The sequence below is a fragment of the Electrophorus electricus genome, chromosome 18, assembly GCF_041902795.1.
Source record: "Electrophorus electricus isolate QZ-2024a chromosome 18, ASM4190279v1, whole genome shotgun sequence".
NCBI classification, from domain to species: domain Eukaryota; kingdom Metazoa; phylum Chordata; class Actinopteri; order Gymnotiformes; family Gymnotidae; genus Electrophorus; species Electrophorus electricus.
Window position 1 is genome coordinate 7926327 of NC_137514.1, and position 21396 is coordinate 7947722.

Consider the following 21396-nt stretch of genomic DNA (forward strand, 5'->3'; position numbering starts at 1 on the left):
ATCTTCGCGGTAGCATCTTGAGACCATGATTGCGCAACGGCTTACAGTGAGCAGTTGGCTTCATAGGATCTCCGTTCAAAGTCAACCGGAAAGCAGAAAAACGAATGACGCAATTATCAGTATTCACTTGATGTAGTAAGTGAAACTTTGGCGTGGCAAGATCTAATGTTGTAAGGAGACTTTTGAACTCTACTAGACTTGTGGATTTGCAAATAAGCTCTAATGGCAGCATGAATGGTTAAAGTTTTGGGAGGTATTTTTGCAGTGACTTATTTCAATAAAATCCAAACTGGCTTTTTATTTATTTTAATTGAAGGTACAGAGGGGGATGTGAGTATTAAGGGCTGCTACTTATGGATGTCCACGACTTGTCTTTTTGCCACTTGCTCTCTCAAAAGCATTAGACATCTATGTGGCAGTGCTTGAAATTATAGGTTGGAGAAACGCCCCAAATGAAAATGGAAGCCAATTTATTACAACATGTTTGACACATTACGACTACCAGAATGTTTTGCAAGAATGTTTAACATGGTTGAATATCTGGGGCAGGCCCAATTGCATCTATTTTAGCTAGAAATGGTATCACAATAGTGCTACAATTGCAACACTACATACCAAACCTAGAAACTCTGCTTCAAGGGCTTGCAAGTTGAGGCTTGCTGACAGAGATGGACACTTGCACATGATAAATAAAAATGGCCTCAGAAACCATCAAAGTATTGTGACTCTTTGTTGGTCCATTCCTTCTGAAGTCATGACCATCAGTGGTCATAGTACTGAAGATGGTACAGCTACTGTGATGTAATCACAGCAATATATGCACAAAAATACATATGCAGTGGGCCTTAATGTTTTTGAAAAGCTTGTAGAAGCCTTTGACCTACATTTCATTCCCAACTGTCAAACATGATGGAGAGACTATTTTCTCACAGAATGGTTAAATTTTTTCCAAAGTAATTATTCAGAATATGTATATCGACATTGTAAGAAGGGCTGAAACTCTTCTGAAGACAAAAGCCAGCCTCACTCCTTAATATTGACATATATTGTGGGGGTTTTTTTCCCCTGTTTGTCTGCATCCTCAGTGCTGGCTATTCTTTAAATAGTCTGAGCTGGGAAATTCCATTTTTATTTCTCTCCCCAATCAGTCCAATTTAAAAAATAAAACCTTACATATACATTTGTACAATTGTCAAAAAGTCTCGAGGATTGCATTACTGTAATATATTTATGTCATCCAGAGTTCCAAAAGAACAGTTCTGTGTTCTTCACTGGTAGTGGATGCAACAGAGGGGCAGGAGTTTCTGGAAAGCTTTTTTGAAGTCTTCATTGAAGATGGTGTATATAAGTGGGTTGATAAGGGAATTGAGGTATCCAAGCCAGGTAAGGAAGTCCACGAGCACAGCCGAGGCACTGCAGTAGGGGCAGGTGTTCACAATGACCTCCTTCAGGAAGAACGGCAGCCAGCACACGACAAACGCTCCGAGGATGAGGCCCAACGTGAGGGCTGCCCGCCTCTCCCGGACCCCGGGGGCCCGCCGGGCCCTGATCAGCCTCCCCGTAGTGGGCGTGATCTTGAAGCGGTCTCCGTCCACGGACGGTTCAGAGAAGGACTTCTCCACGGGGCTGAGCGTGTCCGGGCTGAGCGGGGCAACCTTGTCAGTGTTCCCGCTGGCTAGCATGACGCTGCTGACCGTCTGATGGACCAGCCGGCTGCTCCCTCGCCGGTTGCGGAGCATCTGCGCTGCCCGGTAGATCCTGTAGTAGAGCACCAGGATGAGGGTGAGCGGGATGTAGAAAGCACCAAACGTGGAATAGACGGTGAAGGCCACATGGTCGTGCTCAATCAGGCACTCGGTGACCGCGTCAGCCCCGCCTTCGCTGCTCGATTCGGGGAGCCTCCTCCACACAAGGGGGGGGAGCGAAACGAGCACGGAGAGCACCCACAGCGCGGCCACAGTGGCGGCGGCACGGTGGGATGTGCGCTTGCGCGAGTAGGCCACGGCGTCCGTGATGGCGCGATAGCGGTCATGGGCGATCGCTGCCAGGTGCAGAATGGAGCAGGTGCAGCAGGTGACGTCCAGGCCCAGCCACAGGTGGCAAACAGTGGGGCCCAGCACCCACGCCTCCTCTGCGATGTACACGATGCTGACCGGCATCACCAGCACGGCCACCAGGAGGTCGGTCACGGCCAGTGAGCAGATCAGGTAGTTCGCTGGCTGGCGCAGCTTGCGGGTGACCAAGATGGCGGTGATCACCAGGGAGTTGATGATGGTGGTGGCCACAGCCAGGACAGAGAGCATGAGGGAGAGTAGCACCTTGCCGAGGCCGAGTCGACCAGCAACAGCATCTGACAGTTCCACTGAGGAGCAGTTTAGGAGATCCATGTTCCACAGTGAAATCCAGCTGGAGTAGCAGAAGAAAAGAGATCATTTAAATGAATGAATGGATGAATGAATGGATACCCCAACTGCATAAATGACTAGACATTCCTAACGCACAGATTTGTTTAATTCATCCATTTTTCTACACTGATAGCAGTTTTTGGTTAAAAAAAAAAAACATTAGCAACAGCCTGAGAAAGAAAATGCCAGAGCAAAGGCACAAATCAGCAGGGAATTATTCTGTAAAAGGCAAGTGATATATCCCCAAGGCGGTTTAATGCAGTTCTTTCACAGACTAATGGAGTTTTTTGTGAGCCAAAGATTTGTACTGTTATCTATTAAATAGCAAGAAAGGGTTTCCTGCTTTCTATTTCAAACCAGTACTGGACTGTCACAGGTCAGCGTTTGATACATTTGATCACTTGGTAGCACAAAGTCCTTCACGCATGGCCAGCGTTGAGGTCTTCACCTAATTCTGTGATATGCAGTATGCAGTGACATGCAGTACGTAGATATGCAGAAATAGTCACATCAGTGCCAGTGACTCAGAAGGGTGCTCCACAGAGTAAAATTGCCACAAGACAAGATCACAATGGATTAAGCATTTAAAATTTTCAAAATTGTAAAATAATAAAAACAACAAAACCTTAGGAAACAGAAAGAAGGGCTCTCAGATCTTGTGCCCCATCAAAATATTAGCAGCATTCATTTAAAAAAAAACAAAAAAACTACATATCCCAGCATGATAGCACTGACTCATTCTGTCAAGTGCAGGCAGAGCCACTTGGAAAAGAAGTACAATGCTCAACATGCGTGATGTCAACTGACTCACTATTTCTCCCCACCCACACTAATCTCCATGATGTGTTAGGGAAGATTACACAGGCCAACTATCACTGTTGGAGGTAATCCACAGTTTCATTTGCAGCAAAAAACAATATTGCAAATCGTGTCATGGCCGTGTAACTGATAGCTTTCCCATCAATGTCACAGCACCAGCAAGGAGAAAGGGCAATACAGTTTATATAAAACAGAAGAATGGGAGTCACATCACAAGACATATTTGAACTTAAAGTTTAAGCCTTTCTATGCTTCTTGCCTCTGCACACTGAGACACTATGGGTTATTTGCTATTGTGGTGTCTGTTGTCAGCCAGAAGACGATGGGCCCCCTCCCTTTGAGTCTTGGTTCCTCTCAGGGTTTCTTCCTCATGCTCTAGAGAGTTTTTCCTTGCCGCTGTCGCCCTTGGCTTGCTCACTGGGGGCTTGGACTCGGAAATTTGTAAAGCTGCCTTGTGACAACTGTTGTAAAATACATTATATGAAAAAATTTGACTTTCACTTATTCACCTGGATCATGCATTGCTATCACGCCAGTTGTTTACCTCGCTACCTGTGCCAACTCGTTCGTTTGTCTCTCATGTTCTGCATGTTCACCAAAGAGGAAACTTGCCAGCTTTCCAGCCTGTGCTCAATTTTTGTGAAGTCTTTGATAACGTGGTAGAAGAGTCCCTTGGACGCATGGTGACACGTTTGGCCCTGGACCCTTTGAGCTGTTTCAAGTCGCACACCTCATAATGTGATTTTGAGACGCATATGCTTCAGATGCAGCTGCACTTCTTAAGTCGTATGTATTCAGAGCAGGTTTTGGAGAAGACGGCTCCTATCAAATTTTCAACATTCTGTATTAGTTTGCCCTTTATTCCCCTCCACCTCTCCAAACCCAACCTCCCCCCACCAGCATCGTACCTTCTCACCAGATGCTGGAACCCTAAAATATAATCCTCTTACAACTTCACAGTTCTTCACATCTTTCACAGTACCATTTCCATCAAAATTAGGGCATGTTTCACGCAGTTGTTTTCGTTAAACAAATGTTGCACCTGTAAACAACATTTCAGGTTTTCCTTTCCTTTCGCCAAACTCGAGTAAGGCGGTTCCTCCATATCACTTTTGGTGGACTGCAGATTACTAATCCAGGTTTATAAAAGCAAAACCAGCAGCTCATTTGTCAATCGATAAAAAAGTGCCTGTGCAGTTTTGGAAAGCTGCTCTGTACACTGATACAATAACATCACCATGATGAGGCGAGACAGAAGGTGCCGAAGCAGGGGTAAATGGGCAAATGGAGAAAGCCACCAATCCCAATGGCGGGGTACTGCAGACAGTGACATCAAGATAGCACACCATCTTCTCTCCTTCCTGCCAGTAACACCTCTTACTTCCTGTGCCTCTGGCAGCTGGAGCACACTGTTATAATCAGCCTCATTAAGAGCAGTCTTATTAAGAATTTCTCCTCTTTTTTTTAAGCTTCCGTTAATTCATTTTGCTACGGACTTACATGATACTTATGTAAGATCTCTATTTCTGTCATATGCGGGTAATAACTGAAATGAGGACGTTCATCTTAAACGACAGTAGGATGTAGTTATGTTTTAGTACGGTGCCGTGTTACCGACCGTGAAGGCCACAAGAGGCCAGAAATTAGGCTTCATTTGACAAACTCATTTAAGGGGCATGAAAAACAGGTTTTGATTCAAGACACTGCGCTTGAGTCTTTGACAAATGATGACCAAGAGGAAAAAAAAATGGAATGAAACTCAGTATTTTCATATCTCATAAAAGAAGCAGCTGTTTCATTATCACTCTGCTGATTCTCTCATTCAGGGTTTGTACAGGGTTTGCACAGAGGTGGGACCATGTGTCTCTCAACAATATGTTTCTTTATCTGTGCACCTAACTGGCACATCTGCTTAAAAGACGTTTAAATCCCAGGCCATATAGCCTGACATTGATTTCTCTCCTCCAGGAAGGCCATGAAATTGAAGGTAATTGCAAATAGTCACTGTGAATAAATAAATGAATTCTTCACTTTTTGGGGAGTTTTTCTCTCCCCACTCGCTTCCTCGGCTAACGCTTTACTCAGTGAAATTGTATTTATGCTCTCTGGTGCTTTCGCTCCTGTCAGGGGTGCCATAAATTACTCACACATCCCAACCAAATAAAGATAAAATGAAAAAAAGACCAATAATATAATTTCATATATACATATATATATATATATATATATATATATACACACACACACACACACATACTGGCGTGGAGTTGGGGGGTGGAAACCAGATCTGTATTTCAGACATGAAGAGAAATTATGGTGGCTAAGTGGTCACTGCTATGCATAAACCAATTATATTTGGCTAGTGCAGAAATAATCGTGGGTGACGAAATGCAAGAAGGCAGTCAAATAAGAGCGGCACCAAAAATGTGCTACAGTCTCCACCAGACTATCACAGGGTGGCCTCGTTTTCCCATCCTTATCAAATCCCGATCCAGTGTTGTGGGTAGAAAACCTGAACGCTTACTCCTAACGCCATATTTTTCATCACAACTTCAGTTTGACTTTCCAGGTAAAGCAAAGTATTTTAAGTCTTCAAATAAGCACACCTTATGCAACCAATGGAGGACAGGCGGCTCTTTTGCAATTACTGTCAGGGAGGGCAGAACAGCGAGTTGAAAGTGAGGAGCTTGGAGGTGCGCTGAGCCAGATGCGCGGGTGATCTGTCATGCTCTGGGGCCGGCGCTGCAGAACCAGCCAAAAGTGCCCGCTGGGTGCTGGGCTGCCGGTGAGGCCTCGGGCTGTCAGCAGCCTGGCAGCGGTGGAGTGAAACAAAGACCGATCACCGCCAACTTCCATTACACAAGTCCCGGCTTTTAACGCTAAGTGAGAAAAGGCAAAAAAAAAACAAAAACATATTCATGACTAGAACAAAAGGGAGACTCCAGGCAAATGACTGGGGTGCTTCTCCTGCCTCCATAAACACATGCCTTCTCTTATCTGATCGAAGCCAGGCACCAGATGTAAATGTCCAGGCTTCTAGGAGCCAATCACAGTCCAACACAAGGCCAGGTTTTTCCCACATATGTCCTTCACGCAATATTTTCTACCAGGTACAGCTGGCTACTGACATACTCTGAATGATGCCAATTTACTAAATTGTTACAGGCAGCAATAGCTTCCATAGCTCTTTGGACTACTCTGTCACAACTCCTGGTGTTGTGGTTCAAATTCTTAAACCCAAGTCTTTGCCATGGTAATGACAGTTCCACCAGTTTCCTACCATAGCAACAGTTCCATCAGTTTGCCACGGTAACAATGGTTCCATCAGCTTGTCTCACCCAGTTCACCTCTACGGGGCTATCGGTATTATCGCATCTTTCCTCAACAACCTGATTTGTCTCCACAGCAAACCACAGCAGGTGAACAGCGCAGAAGGAGAATGCACATGAACAGCATCTTTGCCACTGCTGCGCCACTGAGGAACAGCCACTTCTGACTGGCCACGCCCCCTTTCTCTCCAGCACCATTAACTTCCAGCAGTAAATCCCTTCCACCTCTTAACCACTTAAACCTATAGAGTAGACAACACGTGCTGAATTTTACACAGGTGCACCTGTTTGTATACCATATTTTATTGTGAATATTTAACACTATTAAGTGGTTATTTTTTATACTCTAAATCAATATATGTCAGCTCTCAGCTTATTTTCCTTATTGTAGTTTTGATGACCAATACCAACAAATACCAAGATCTAGCACTTCTGCCATAATGGGAACTGATTCTGGATTAGTTCTATAACCATAACACAAGCCCTTAGACAGAGTGACCTCAGTCAATATTAAACTGGAAGCAGATCAAATGGGTTCTTGCCCTTCATCTTCAAACTCGAGAGGTTTGGTTGCTCCTGTTTGCCCAGCCGAAAAATCCTCCATGACGGCCAATTAGCCAGAGTAAGTTCCACGCTTAATTACATTTGTGTGCAAGCACTTATTACATTTCACAGTAACAGCACTCACCTCCGTCACTTTCTGGCGCTCATGGGTAACGCAGCGCATTCGTCCACAAGGGCAGAGCTCATGTTTATGACTTCATGCCATAAGCACAAGCAACATTTTGAAATAAACCCTAAAAATCCTTATCATCCAAAACCACTTCACACACACACACACACACACACACACACAAATGCACACAGAATGGCTGGGGAGTGGAACAGATATGCTCTGGTAATCAAATATCAAACCTTAGGAATGTGATGTTGCCATACAGCACACCCCTGTTTCAATTATAAGAACCTTCTGAACTGAACTGCAATGACAGACCTAAATAATAATACTTGAGCGACTGATCTTTTTATCATCGGGGTATGACAGACTCTTTACACAAGTAATCAATCACCTACAAAACATCCAGAGAAGGTATCTGGATGCCATGATAAAGTGCAGTGCGCCAACCCAAGACACGGATCCATAGACCTGATGCAGCTCAGTCTGTCACTGACATAGCACGCTGTACAAAAGGCCTCCAACAGTTCTTACATTTTCGAGTCATGTTGTGAGACTGTAACCTTGCAAGATGAAGCATTGCAAGCTTTTCTCCCAAGGTAGGTAAGAGAAAGCTAATTCATCATCCGCCACGGCCCAAGGCTGTTATCCGTCATCAGTAACAACCACGCACTCTTAATGCGATTTTTTTTCTTAATAAGCCTCGCTGACCTTTATTTCATTCCAATCACCCACAAACAGAACAAGTACTGTCACTCAGCACTTGAAGTCTCTTCTTGGCGGCTTCGGTAGAGCCCCGGGAACTTTATCAGGTGGAAGGACAGAGATCAAATCAAACCTGCAGATTCCCTTCTTTCTACGGCAGACGTGGGTCATCAGTCTTCATGCTTAAATCCATCCTTGACAGCCTTAGCTGCATCCCATCCTAGATAAGAGCTCATTTGTTTCAAGGGTTTTCTGCATTCTTCAATGCATTTAAGGAGCAGCATCTCAGCACTGCATACATATTCTACACACACAACATAGAGAGGGCCTCTCCAGGGTATAACTGGAGAGTACGTTTTTGATGTCTTCAGTCTGTATTTCAATTAAACAGTGACTGTAAGAAATGTGGTCAGCTTTAACTTACATCCGCATGGGTTGAACCATACAGGATTCCCAGTCCTGCACAGAGTGTCCCATTTCAGGGGTCTGTGTAAAATCGGGCAGATGGCTGTAAACCATCTGAGGGGCCAGCTGTCTGATCTTTCGTGGTGTGCTGAAATGGGGGACTCTTAGTAGGAAGCTACGCAAGAGAGCTAAGAACCATATTACTGTTCATCTACTTTTGTACAGGACTGCATGAGAGAGTAGAGCTGAACTAGTAGATCATTACAGAGAGATCTGTACTCTGTTGTCCTGTCGCTGGCATGTTCTACTCAAATCATTCTGGGTTTTGAAAACCAGCCATTTGGTTTTTGCTGTTCATTCTTTCTTTATTTCACTTTGCATGTCTGAACATTTGATTTCTGAGCACATCTGATGTCTCTCTTGCCATCTTCTGGGTCTTTATTGCATTGGTGCCTAATCAGTTGGTGGACGAGTTCCTTTGGCATTAAAATGTATAGGAAAAGAAATTAAACGCTCATAGCAATTTATTCTGAATCATCGCATAATGTGATTAGACTAGCAATGCAGAAAATCCTGATTCATCTCTAAACCCTTGATGTGGTCGACTGTGTTGTATTTCAGCACAAAAAGTTACATTTAAAAAGGTACCAAAATATGAGTGAGATGAATTCCATCACACTGTGTGCTAAAAATATCTTAAATATGCTAGCACACGGGCTCCTGAGGGAGCCAATCTGAACAAAAAATAAAACCCGAATGCCCTGTGAAAAGCCTTTGTTTTGTTGGTTTATGCGGCAACCGGTGAGCGGTTCTTCGACGGCTGAGATGATAGAGCTCCGTCTTCTTCATGAATACTAGCAGTCTAATAAGTGCTGACGGTATGAAACAGGAGGCTGCAGTAACGCTGACGCTTGTGTTTCATGTTACCAGCCTGTGGGAGATAGCTGCTAAATAATTCTTTGTTGACAGTCACGTTGAGAATGAACTTATGCTGTCACGGCGGAAACGGGAAAGCGCATACTTTAATAGGCTGCTCAGCGCCCGTTGCAGGTTAATGTTCATGCATGAGGTGGGAGTCTTGGCGAGTTTAACACATTAAGAGGTAGCAGTCTCAACAGAGGGAAACTGCCTGCAAATACTACCACATAGACACGGGAAGACTGACACAGCGTAATCTTGGCTGTTTGAAGGTATCTGTGTGACATTACAACATCTGACTACACCAATTATTTTTCAAATGCAAAAAAAAAAAAAAACAGAGTAGAGATACAAAAGGAATCTGAATGAAGCACGCAGGATAACTTCACAGCTTCACAGTATATGCTGATCAGTTTGAAAGACAGCACAAAGTGTGCGTCTACTTCCATTAATACCTTACCGAAACCGCATAATCGTATTATTCAATGCACAAAAATGCGCACTATTTACCTATGACTTCCCAATATATCCTCCCATCCAGTGGAGTTAATGTCACGTTAACCCAAAATATAGCTTTAAAATAAAAGTTAAAATCGCATTATTAGCACCTCCCAACACACACATAAATATATTTAATACTAAAGTAGCAGAAAGACTTACGCGTATTAGGTCAAATGTATTAAATTCCGTTATCACGACTCTGGTACAGAATGGGTTTCGATGTTGTCTCCGCTGTGCATGCATTGGAATTCATCCCTCCGCGCGGAATCTACGGAGCACCTTCGCTCGTGAGCTCAGCGTGTTCGCGTGAGGGGGGGGGAGGTCACGGGGGGGCGCGGGTCTCGCACATCTCCCCAGAAAGGCGAGAGGAATAACGCTAAGCGAAAATGTTGGAAACGAATACTAATTCATTCTTTAAGTTTTACCTAAATTAACATCGACACACCATTTTTTCCTCGTCTTTTTTAGCGAGTCAATCTAAGTCGCATAGTCTTTAGCTTGTGTTAGATTAAGTTCTAAATGTTAGGCTATACAATTAGAAAATGTAGACTAGAAGTGGTCATAAAATTATTAATATAGGCTAAAGCATAACATTTGGGAAAATTAATCTGAACATCCCATTTTAAAAATACAAGCCTATTACACTGAATGCTGTGAATTTTAGCACCACACCTGGATAATTTGAGACATTATCTGCACACCCGGGGGCTTCAGTATATTCTGTGAATTGTAGTAGAGGCAGGATCCTTCACCAGCCTCTTAGTTACATAACAGTTGAGAGTCGCTTAGCCTTGGGCATGCACCACACATAAGTTGCCAGATATTTGTTCTGCAGTCATATGATCGGATTTTTTTGGCCCTGCCACAACTCACTGCGCACACTTCACAGACGGAAACTAGAAGGTCTTTCTAATATTATGTGTGCATAATCTGGGAGGTCTGACGGCAAAGAAATTAAGATATAATGGACATTGACGAATTTGGTCCACTGTCTGAATGATGAGGAAGGTGGTCAAGAGATGTAAAAATACTGTAGGAGAATTTTGAGATCTAAGTGGTGGAGGATATTTAAAAAAAAAGGAAGAGAGAGACCATGGGAGAGAAAGTGTTTTTGAGAAAGTGAGTGTGTTTGTATGTGTGTGCATGTACAAGCGCCTGACTCAAAAAGAAGAAGAATGAGAGTGGAATGAACAGTTGAACAGGTTATCTGTCAGAGGAAGAGGAAGGCTGTGTAATGGCAACTGGATGAAACTCTTGTGTGATGTGTTACTTTTTTTTCTCAGTCAATCTCCCTGCAGGCAGAAATTCACCACCAGGAGCTCCTCCCTGTCATGCAGATATGGTCATCAGAGACTTACACGTCACAGGCACACTACTGTGGTTTTTATCATCTAATAAAATTCACAGAGGCTGTGTAATGTAGGCTTTTAACAACAAATTCTAAAAAAAAAAAAAACAGTATACAATATGCGTCTTATCTTATATCTATAAGACTAGACTCACATACAAATACACACAAACGCACACAAGCCCACAGTGTGTGCACTTGTACTCTCTCACACAACGTAAAGATTTAGATTTGAATAGTCATCTAACTTTGTCCCCTAGGTACAATACACTTAAGCAGAGAGGATATGTCTCAGTTCATGTAGGCATGATATTAATAGGTACAACGAATGAAGTATCTCTGAAGACATGTAAAGCAGAATTGGAATTTGCTTCTGTTTTAACTGGCATAATGATGCTCTGTCTATCTAGATGTTCACACACACACACACACACACACACACACACACACACACACACACACACACACACACACACACAAAGCCTACACACATGGACAAGCAGGAAGTGCATGTGGCATCAGAAAACCTTAACAGATGTTGATGCACCGCATTAATATTTATTTATGTTTTGTTTGCTTGTTTGTTTGGGGTGGGTTAAATACTAACAGCAGGTTTATTTTAATCAGCAATCTCAGAACTATGGCAAGTCCAGGCACTGAAGTGCAATATTATTTTCGGAAATAAATGGAATTCCTATTAGCGGTTCTTCTGTGCCTGTGTTAGGCCACGGAATGAGCATATAGGATGTAATGCTTTGGTTAGTCTTTGATTGGTTTCAAGATTAGACACAAAAAAAATGAGACCAAATTTCCCATTTACGCTCAACCCAGTCGAAACATAATTAGCAAACTGGTCTGAAACAGAAAATGAAGAGATTTCTAAAGAAAAAAGAGAAAGGTAGAGGATGCTTCAGTATTTCTGAAAAATGTGCCCTGCTCTGGACTAACGAAAGCTATCTGATGTGCGGCGCTAGCAGGAGATAAAGGTGGACTATTTCAAATTGCTCTCCGGCTAGCTGCAGCAGAAGAGATTAGAGCCCTGTAGCTCCCACCTAGCCCTGCATTTGATCATCACCATCGTCTGAACTTACACGGCACTCCTGAGCTCATTTGTTTTCCCACAGCATCCTAAACCCCCTTCCCTTCATCTTACACACACTCACACACACACACACACACACACACACACACACACACACACACACACACACTTGCGCGAGTGCACAAACCCTCTTAGTCATCTCTGTCTGTGAGAGAAGGTGTGCATAATAGTGTATCTCAGTGTTTGTTTCCACTCTCTCTCCCTCTCTCTGCCTGGCTGCATTAGTGCTCATGGTGTATCTCAGGAAGAGAGAGGCGAGTGCGGTTATTGGGCAAACGGGACCCATCCAGTCAGCTCCTCTTTCATCCCAAGCTTTTACGGCTTACGGTCTCACGGCAAACAGAGGACCGGATAACCTCACCCCGCACTCAGAGCCTTAGTCTATGCTCTCTAACTGGCTTTGTAATGTCTGTGTCTCTGTTTATCCACGTGTCTGTCCTAAAACACAACCAGGGGCAAAAAAACGCAATACGTAGAGGATGCATACGTATTTTCATTTATGAGAAAAATGAATACATAAAACTGCCAATACGTAAACTGGTGCTTAGAATGCCAACAGCATAGCCAGAGGAGGAATACTGATTAAACTTCATATTGATTGATACGAAGGTTTAAGAAAAAAGCGGCAAGGATAGAAAAAGGCTTTGATCTGAGTGTGGTTTGATTGGAGCTTTGTTTGGGGTGGGTTTGTTTTATTTTAAGGCATTAAACAGGCGTCATTCTGTGTCAGCCCAAAGATGTTTCTATATGTCGGCTTGGGTAAGTGAAAATTCAAAATCTATATCGAAAAGACGATGACTAACATGGGTTGGGCAGTTTGTGCATTGATCATTATGAGAATATCAATAAGGTTAGGCTTGCAACACAAAGGAGAAATTGACTCCGAAGCCCAGGGGCTACAAGCATAGCAGTACAGAACTATGCATACATTTACTGTAGTCCATGTCTCTTGGTGTGTGTATATGATATAGTTTATATTTTATGTTCGGGCCTGATGAGGACTTTTCTATCATCTGGTTTTGTCATTAAAGTGCTAGTCAGAACACAGTGGGAATATGCCCGGTATATGGCTAGTGGGGGATGCTCCACCCTTGTAACGCTAACAAGAGGAACAGTGTTGATAATGGTACAGTGATACAGCATGAATTGAAAGCACGATGCTAATGACAGCCGCAGAGAGATCATGAATGGAGGCTAATTTGCCCTTTTCTCATTCAGAAATAACAAAAAAAACAAAAATCATATTTTCAACTTACTTTCATGGAGACACTCAAAATTATTTGGTTTTAAATATCAGATATTTTTATTATAGCTCTCAGACCTTTGACTTCTGAGTAGAATGCAAAACAATGAGAATTAATTACATCCTTCCATGAATGGGTGAAAACTCCCCAGGGCATTTCTTCTTAAGGAGTGCTCTATTCAAGTGTAATGAATTGCTTTGTTATCTTTCTGTATTGCATTCAATAAATGGGGCACACACACACACACACACACAGAGATATAACCCATCCTCTCTCATACACAGGGACACTTATAAAGTTGTATAATGAGATATCATGACATGTTAAATGTTGGCTCTTGTATCTGTATTAGTCCACCACCTGTAACTTGATCTGGAACAACCAAAATGCTGATGGAACCAAACATGTCTCCATAAGCCACTGCTGTCCTGGAACTCTGACATAAGGCTAGAAATTTGCAGAAACCCATCTAATGATATGCTCTTTGATTATGGGTCCATGAGAGCAAACATGGATAAAAATGGTTTATGATCCAGAAAGCTTCCTTCTGGAACCTGGAGGCCAGATGCCAGTCAGCTGGTCAGCCTTGGCATTAATGGGCAGGACTGGAAAGTGCATACTTTAATAGGCTGCTCAGCGCCCATTGTAGGTTGACGACAGGAAGCAACACCACGGAAACCGGGACCCTCTGCGACGCCCTCCAGACTCTCATCCCTTAATCATGAAAGTTTCATTGCTCCTTCCTGCCACACAGGTTGTCCGTCGATCTCATCTCTCTCCCACTGGCCTTTCACTGGAATTGGAGATAGACTGCTGCACGCAATGTCCATGCCAGCCAGCTCTATTGGCGAAATGCCAGCATCTAAAGGAGAGGTCGGTCCATCGCTCCTGGCATCTTATGCACACTGAGCAGGATTGCAGCTCCTTTAGCAGTTTGTTTAGACAGGCAAACCCTGACGGTTTCCTTACTCATACCTAATAGCTGCATACTTCTCACAGAGCATTGCTTTAAGTTGAAGCAGCTCTTGGTCCTAGCTTCGTCGGCATCTCACTTACACGTGTTCAGCAGGCAAAGAGCCTACACAAGAGGGAGTTATTAGCATTCTAGGAAGGGGTGCTTCGCATCAGTGCATCAATAACACAACGTGTGTCACTGTTTTTAGGTGCCGTCAGTACTCACCTTTCTAACTGTGAGCATATTTGTATTTTCCCAGGCAGTGAAACCGGCGCCGCAGGAACGGACTTGTTGAGCGCAGGGTTCGGCCAGTAAAGCCTGCTGCCTGACTCGGGCCTCAGGCTCATATCATGTCTTTTTGTGGTGTGTACCACTAACATTCTCCATGCAATCTTTTTTTCTCAAACACTGGATTATTAACACGAAGCACAGTTCTTTTGGCTATGCAAGCATGTATGATGGACAGCTCAGCCCAGACTGAAGGTTGAAGGCATTGCCTTATGGTTGGAGTTCCCCTTAAGCGCTTCATAAGTCCCATTTATAACTCTGATAGTGAGAGAGAATAGGGGAGAGCTCTAAGCCAAAATGGATCGACATGAGCCATAAACCATCATGGTTTATAAACCTTAGAGAGCTCTTCTGAGTCAATGTGCTCCGTTAGCTCTCCACAACTGCCCTAGCGGTGTGTGTGACCCAAATTGAGGATCCTAGTGTGTGCATGGAGGGGGAGGGATGGGATTACGCCCATCTCTGAGACTACATGCTTGTTGTCATGTCCAGAGATGTGCAGATGTGACCCTATCTTAGTGCCATGGCTCTTGTCGCTCGCTGTGAAAAGAAATAAACACAAAGGTGACACATTTATCTGAGATACCCACTGCAGAAATGTTCGCGTCTGTAGGAGCTTCATGTAGGAATTGTGATCTCTGATGGCAAAGGATGAATAAGGATGACTCAAACATTTAAACATTTTTTTTACTCTAATTCTACTAATACACTAATAATAATAATACTCTTTTTACTCTAATTATCCATGGTGCTCATTAAATGAGCGCAGATAAAGAAGGCAAATTATGAAATCATGACAACAGATTCTGAATTTTGTGTTTACAGAGAGACCACAATACCCCCAGTACCTACCAAGTGATTTTCTGAGAATCCCAATGAGCCGGTTCTCAGACTATTAGAGGTACATGTAATGTCTCATCTCAGATGGGTGTTTAAAACAAGTAACTCTGTGATCTTTAAATTCACTGATCTCAGACATTAAAACATGATCTTTTAAGTCACCGATCCAACATTTAAAAGCAGTAATGATGAAAGTTGTTAGTTGTTTGAACAACATTTAAATTAGATTGCACTTAAAAGCAACCTATAGTTGGACTTCAAATAAAGTCGCATCCTTTGATCTTGGGCTGTATCTAATATTACTAAACCATTAGTACTGGTAATCTAGCTTCAGAGGTAGTTTAGCGGTAGTCTAATGAAGGTCTAAAGAAGAAACACATTCTGTGATTGTGTCTATAACGTCCATGTCACCATGCCCAATTCATTAGCCACTCTCTACCCTGTTTATCACTGGTCAAATTCTTACTACAAGATCGCCACCCCCTACAATAATGACATGGTGTCTACTGCGCTCGTGTGAGTGTATCTGGCACAACAGGAGGTGACCAATAATGAAGCACTACTGTGCTTGCCAACAGAAGGGCTAGTCTTTGACAGTAACAATAATTTCTAATAAATGTGTCTAAAAGAAAGTGGATGTCCACAAAAGTGTTTGTTTGTTATACGTGAAGCATTAATACAAAGACTTTAGATGAGATTTAATATGCATATGAAAAAAATTAATTAATTAAAAAAAAAATTTCACTCATCTGAGATTTTACAATCACATTTTTAATGACTATCTGACTGCAACCAAAGCCATATGTTTATGACTTTAGCACTGACTTCTTATACTGATACTCGCTGGTAGATTGTGACCGGTTGTAGTGTTATCCAGTTTCTCTAATCCTGATGCAGACCAAACGCAGGTGTATTGGAGTATCATGGATTTCTCACAGATCTACTGACTGTCATGGTCCCCTTTTCCTGGACTTATAAGACACATAATGATAGGTTGGCTGAAACAGATACTGGACCACTACTCTGCAGAGATTTTACACAGCATAACCGTAGGACGCCGGAGCGCTGCATACTGAGTCTAAATTTAAACAGCCTGACAGCACCGAAGACCGAGCAATCACGCTACATAATGTAATGCAAAGGTGCGGGTTTCCCAGCTGCGCGTAAACCTCCAGCAGCACAGAGGCCGCTGACATACCACGCCTCCACACTGCCCTCTCGTGGCAGGATGAGTTACTGAACATTTCTGAAGTATTAATGTACGTTACAGAATGAGTGAGTGACAGTACAATATCCCACTAAAACCTGGAAGCAGACAAGCAAAACAGGTAGTTGAAAAGATATTTTATTAATTGCTAAGAAAAGAATTTTTCAAATTTCCATACTGTTGAACAAAGAAATGTTCATGAGTGTTCATTACCCATATGCAAAGTTTTGATAAATATATGACTATGCATATGAAACAGAAAAAGATCTCCCAATCATGCACACTATTTACACTATTAAATAATATCCCAATGGATAAATGAAGCTTTCCCCTAAACACAGTATTTTCTGAGTAATTATCCAACACGTTCAGTGGATTAAGCCTGGCCTTGGGTTAAAGCGGGTTTAAATTGAGAATTGCCATTGTTAACTAAATCCCATTGTTGATTGCGATTCTTAGATGAAAATCCAAGGCTAGATTCAATCTTTGGCTGGGAAGCTTCCCTGAATGTGTAAATCCAAGGATCAGGTGGCTAAAAATAAACTCAACATGGGGGAAAACGGGATGCAAATTCTTCTCCAAACAAATGAGTACTTTCATATTCCTATTGCCCTGGCCCCTATGGTTAACAAGCCCCTCAGAAGTGACAAACTATAAAAGCTCCTCCTTTCACATACTTTATTAACCAGGACTGATAAAGGACAACTGTCAAAAACAGCTACAGATGCTACATGGAATGCAGCCGCTGCAAAAATTCTTTTCACTCCTGACAATGACATCACCTGTGCCAGAAATCTTAAGAGATCGTTTGTCCCAAGAAACTAAACAAAACAAAAAGACACAAACAATCCCCAAAAATAGTTAATGAATGGATGTCAGTAAAGCTTAAAAGCCAAAAGTCAGCATGGTCGAGCTAACTGGTGGTGTTCGTTACTGGTAATCTATTGCTTTACAATTTTTTTTTTTTTTAGCAATTCTGAACAAATTACTACTTGGGATCTCATTGCTCAGGTCTTAAACATGAGTCCAGAGTCGAATACAAGACAGGACAGCCAAACCGGCCAAGCCACACCACTGCTCTAAACCTGCATTTTGGAGAGCTGAACTGCCTGCAGTATCATTTTAGTAACATGCGTGGCTTCCTCAGTGCAGTTTCCATTCCAGGAGTGCATCAATGTTATTTTAGGACAAAACAACAAATAGAGAAGAATGATGAAACTGACAACTAATCGAAGCCCCCAAAGCACAGTGTCACTGGTTCTAGTCACGGAAGCAGACCTCTCTGCAGAGAAGTGATGTACGATGTCAAATTGTTCCGAAACCATGATGCATTTAATGTATTCATTGAGTTTTCATTTCTCATAGCAATAAATAAAAACAAGGGATATGTGAGCATGCATTTTAAACCACTTATTTTAGCTGCTTTCCTGTAAAGTTTCACCCCCTACTTTACAAAAAATATATATATATAAAATAAGTGGCTGTGCGTGAGTTTGAATGGTGGCTCATCATAAAGAAGTCCTACCTGAAAACGTAGACAAGGTTTGCATTTGCCCACGGTGGCACTTTATCGCCGAGTAGGCGTGTGTGACTGAGAACACCAAGGCTGAGTGTCCAGGCGTGTGTATGCTTAGTGTACTCAGTGAACGTGTGTTTTATATCTGTGTACGTGTAAGTGTGCACGTGTGCATCTCGCCAGGCAACACGGAGATGATTGTGTGGGAGCGTTAGTCCACTCCGAGGGCTTTTAGTTGTCTCTCTATATCCTCATCCGATATCCCATCTGCTTTGGAGGCGGAGGCTGCAGGCTTGGCTCTGCCGGCGGAGGGAGCGTGGACCATCTGCCGAGCAAACAGGACGGACACAGCCTCAGCGTTATGGCTCAAGGCGGAACGTGACGCAACGCAAAAGGAGAGGCAGCCTCCCAAGGACACAGAAAAGGGGCTGGAAATCCCAGAATGTCTACAGTCTCGCAAATCGGTGGGATAGGGGAAATGATTGGGTGGTGTGATGTACATTACGTATGCAGTCAAGGAGATCATGCTATCAAGATGCTTTCGCTGCCACACACTTAAGGAAACTGCATCAGTGCCAGTAGATGCAATAAAAGTATGAATGACTTGATTCAGTATTGGGGTACATTTCCCCAAATAACTGCACTAATGAATGAATTAATATGCAAATTATTTACTTATAAAGAGAAATAATTACAGATAAAATATAAACCCCAGATGTGAGGAAAAACCATCAAGGAAATAAATATTCGTGTAGATGTTTATCTAGCTTTGTTTTGTCTCCAGGTGAATTTCATGCCAGTATAAACTTGTCGTTCTCACCTTTCCTGAGATCTCAATGCCAATCTCATCCAGCACCTGGTTTACAATGTCCTGAGATTCGTCCTCATCGCCCGAATCTTCAAAGAGCTCGTCCAGTGTATCATTCACTGAGAACAGAAGTAGCGACACTATGAAAATACTGCAAACTAATAAACACTCATATAAGGATTACAACAGTGGAGAACCACTCATCATGTCTATATCTGATTTGTCCTATTGCATTGTTGATGAAGTGTCAATCTTACTAAGTTCTTCAGTCATCTCCATCTTGGCTGTTTCCTTCTGGAAATTTTGCATGGTCTGCAAGGTCTTCTGAGGATCCATTTTTTTATTAACTGCCTGCATTGTCTAAGAAAATATATACATGAAGGATGAATCTATCCATTCGACATATCGATGTAAAGCTGTCGAACAAATTAGTCATGCTGCACATTGATGGCCAATTATAATGGAAGGCCCACAATATTATGGATCCAAGTTAACAACTAATACTCAAACCACATCTACCTTTAGGTATCTTATCTAACCACCTTATCTAACTATCTTTAGTTAAATTAACCTTAGGTAACTTCAACTGAAAATGAAGGAACTCCCCCAAAACCCCCCCAACACCCCACCCCCCCAAAACAACACGGTCTGGTGGCGTCATACTTTTGTGGTGGCGCCCATGGCCCCTGCCATCTTCATCTGTGAGTGCATGAGTTTGGTCTGCGTGGACATGGACGTGACTTTCGAGCTAACGGCATACGTGCGCGTCTTCTGCTTCCTCAGCTGCACCAGCTGCTTGGCCAGGATCTTACATGCCTCCTTGTTTCCTGTTTTGGCCATTTTCTTTATCTCCATCTCCTGCAGTGGCAGTGAGCAATAGTGGAACATTCAGTGAAAGTAGTTTACATTGACACAAGCCATGAAAGAAATTACTTTAGTGTAGATGCCCTGATTTAAAGTCCAATAAATAGTTTTTTATGTGTGTCAAGGAAAGTAAAGTATATCTGTATGACTGGGTGACTAAGACAAAAAAAAAAAACATAAAAGACAAAAATGAATAAACTGTGTCATAGGTAACAAACATGAATGGAGTCAATGATAAAGCTATTAAACCAACAGAATAATGACATACATTCAGCATTTTTTTTTTTTTATAACAAAATCCCTCTCCCACAAAATACTTTCAAGACAAAACATACGTGTAAAGGTAACCATTCTAATCTAAAAGCGCAAACTGTCCCCAGAGAGAGAGAGAGAGAGAGAGAGAGAGAGAGAGAGAGAGAGAGAGAATTCACCAGTTGTTTTTCCTGTTTCTCCAGTGCCGTCCGATCTCGCGTGATCTGTCTCTGCGTGCCTCTCAACTCTTTGGTCTGCTCTTTAATGACGTCTGAAGTTTAGGAGAAGACAGACATTATCAGTTTCATATCACTGATCCGCAGTGTCCATTACAAACGCATTAAGGAGTTTGAAAAGTCCTCAGACTAGCAGCTTTCACAAACAGTCGAGAAAGTGCTCTATCCCCTCCTGACGTCCAATAACACGCACGAAAGGCTGCGATTTCCTCTTTCCGTCCCATGGATGAGCATTTGCTGCCCACAATGATGTTAAACGTGATTAGTAATGAAGCTAACGTAACTTGTAGCTAACGTAGCTAGCGTTATCATGCTGGTGTTTACCAAACATCCAAGAGTCAGGAAAAGCTCTAGCCAACCTAGCCAGGTTCTTGGCTAATAATACGCCACGTAGTCCAGGTTTATAATTAATCTCTGATACTTTCTATTACATAGCTAGTTACGTGTGGTTTTAAGATTTTATGGAAAAACACAATACTATCAATAAGTAATGCTGACTATTAACATTGCAGTCATTAGCCTATATTGGCAATAGGGAATGACTAGCTTATTTGACTATAATCGAACGTTTCGTGAAGAAACTTACCATCTACAGTCTTCTTCTTAAATAGCGAAGCCATTGTAACAAATAGTATCCACTGCTATTAAAATAAAACAAAAATATTTTTAGCTATACGACTTTCTGTTTGTACCGTCTAACAAAATGTCATGTCTATTTCCTGGTTCTTCCCCAGGAGGTGGATCAAGTGACCAGCGAAAACGTCGGTAATACCAAATCATTGGTCTGATTGGCGTGAATTTCTGTCATGTTTTAGCAGTCCAATCCTAATTTTGCATATGCAAAAACTTTGTTTTCGTTGGGAACATAAGAAGATACTACCTTTTTAGCTGCTTAGCTACAAAATACATGAGTACTCCATTGGTATGTTATATTTTGCTTTGTGTTAAAGATGTATCCAATCATATGGGGACCCTTTT

The 21396-nt window shown here is 42.4% G+C and overlaps 2 protein-coding genes across 2 annotated transcripts; both read right to left on the reverse strand.

The window, feature by feature from the left end:
• Positions 1–356: 356 nt before the first annotated feature.
• Positions 357–10027, reverse strand: htr1fb (5-hydroxytryptamine (serotonin) receptor 1Fb). The gene is made up of 2 exons (XM_027008796.3): positions 9918–10027; positions 357–2406 (listed from the first exon to the last, which is right to left on the reverse strand). The coding sequence occupies exon 2, from the start codon at positions 2385–2387 to the stop codon at positions 1269–1271; it is 1119 nt and encodes a 372-aa protein (XP_026864597.2). The 5' UTR covers positions 2388–2406; positions 9918–10027; the 3' UTR covers positions 357–1268.
• A 6837-nt stretch (positions 10028–16864) lies between these two features.
• Positions 16865–21292, reverse strand: chmp2bb (charged multivesicular body protein 2Bb). The gene is made up of 6 exons (XM_027008846.3): positions 21005–21292; positions 20362–20453; positions 19730–19924; positions 19324–19426; positions 19079–19185; positions 16865–18583 (listed from the first exon to the last, which is right to left on the reverse strand). The coding sequence occupies exons 1-6, from the start codon at positions 21036–21038 to the stop codon at positions 18470–18472; spliced, it is 645 nt and encodes a 214-aa protein (XP_026864647.1). The 5' UTR covers positions 21039–21292; the 3' UTR covers positions 16865–18469.
• Between the last annotated feature and the right edge of the window lie 104 nt (positions 21293–21396).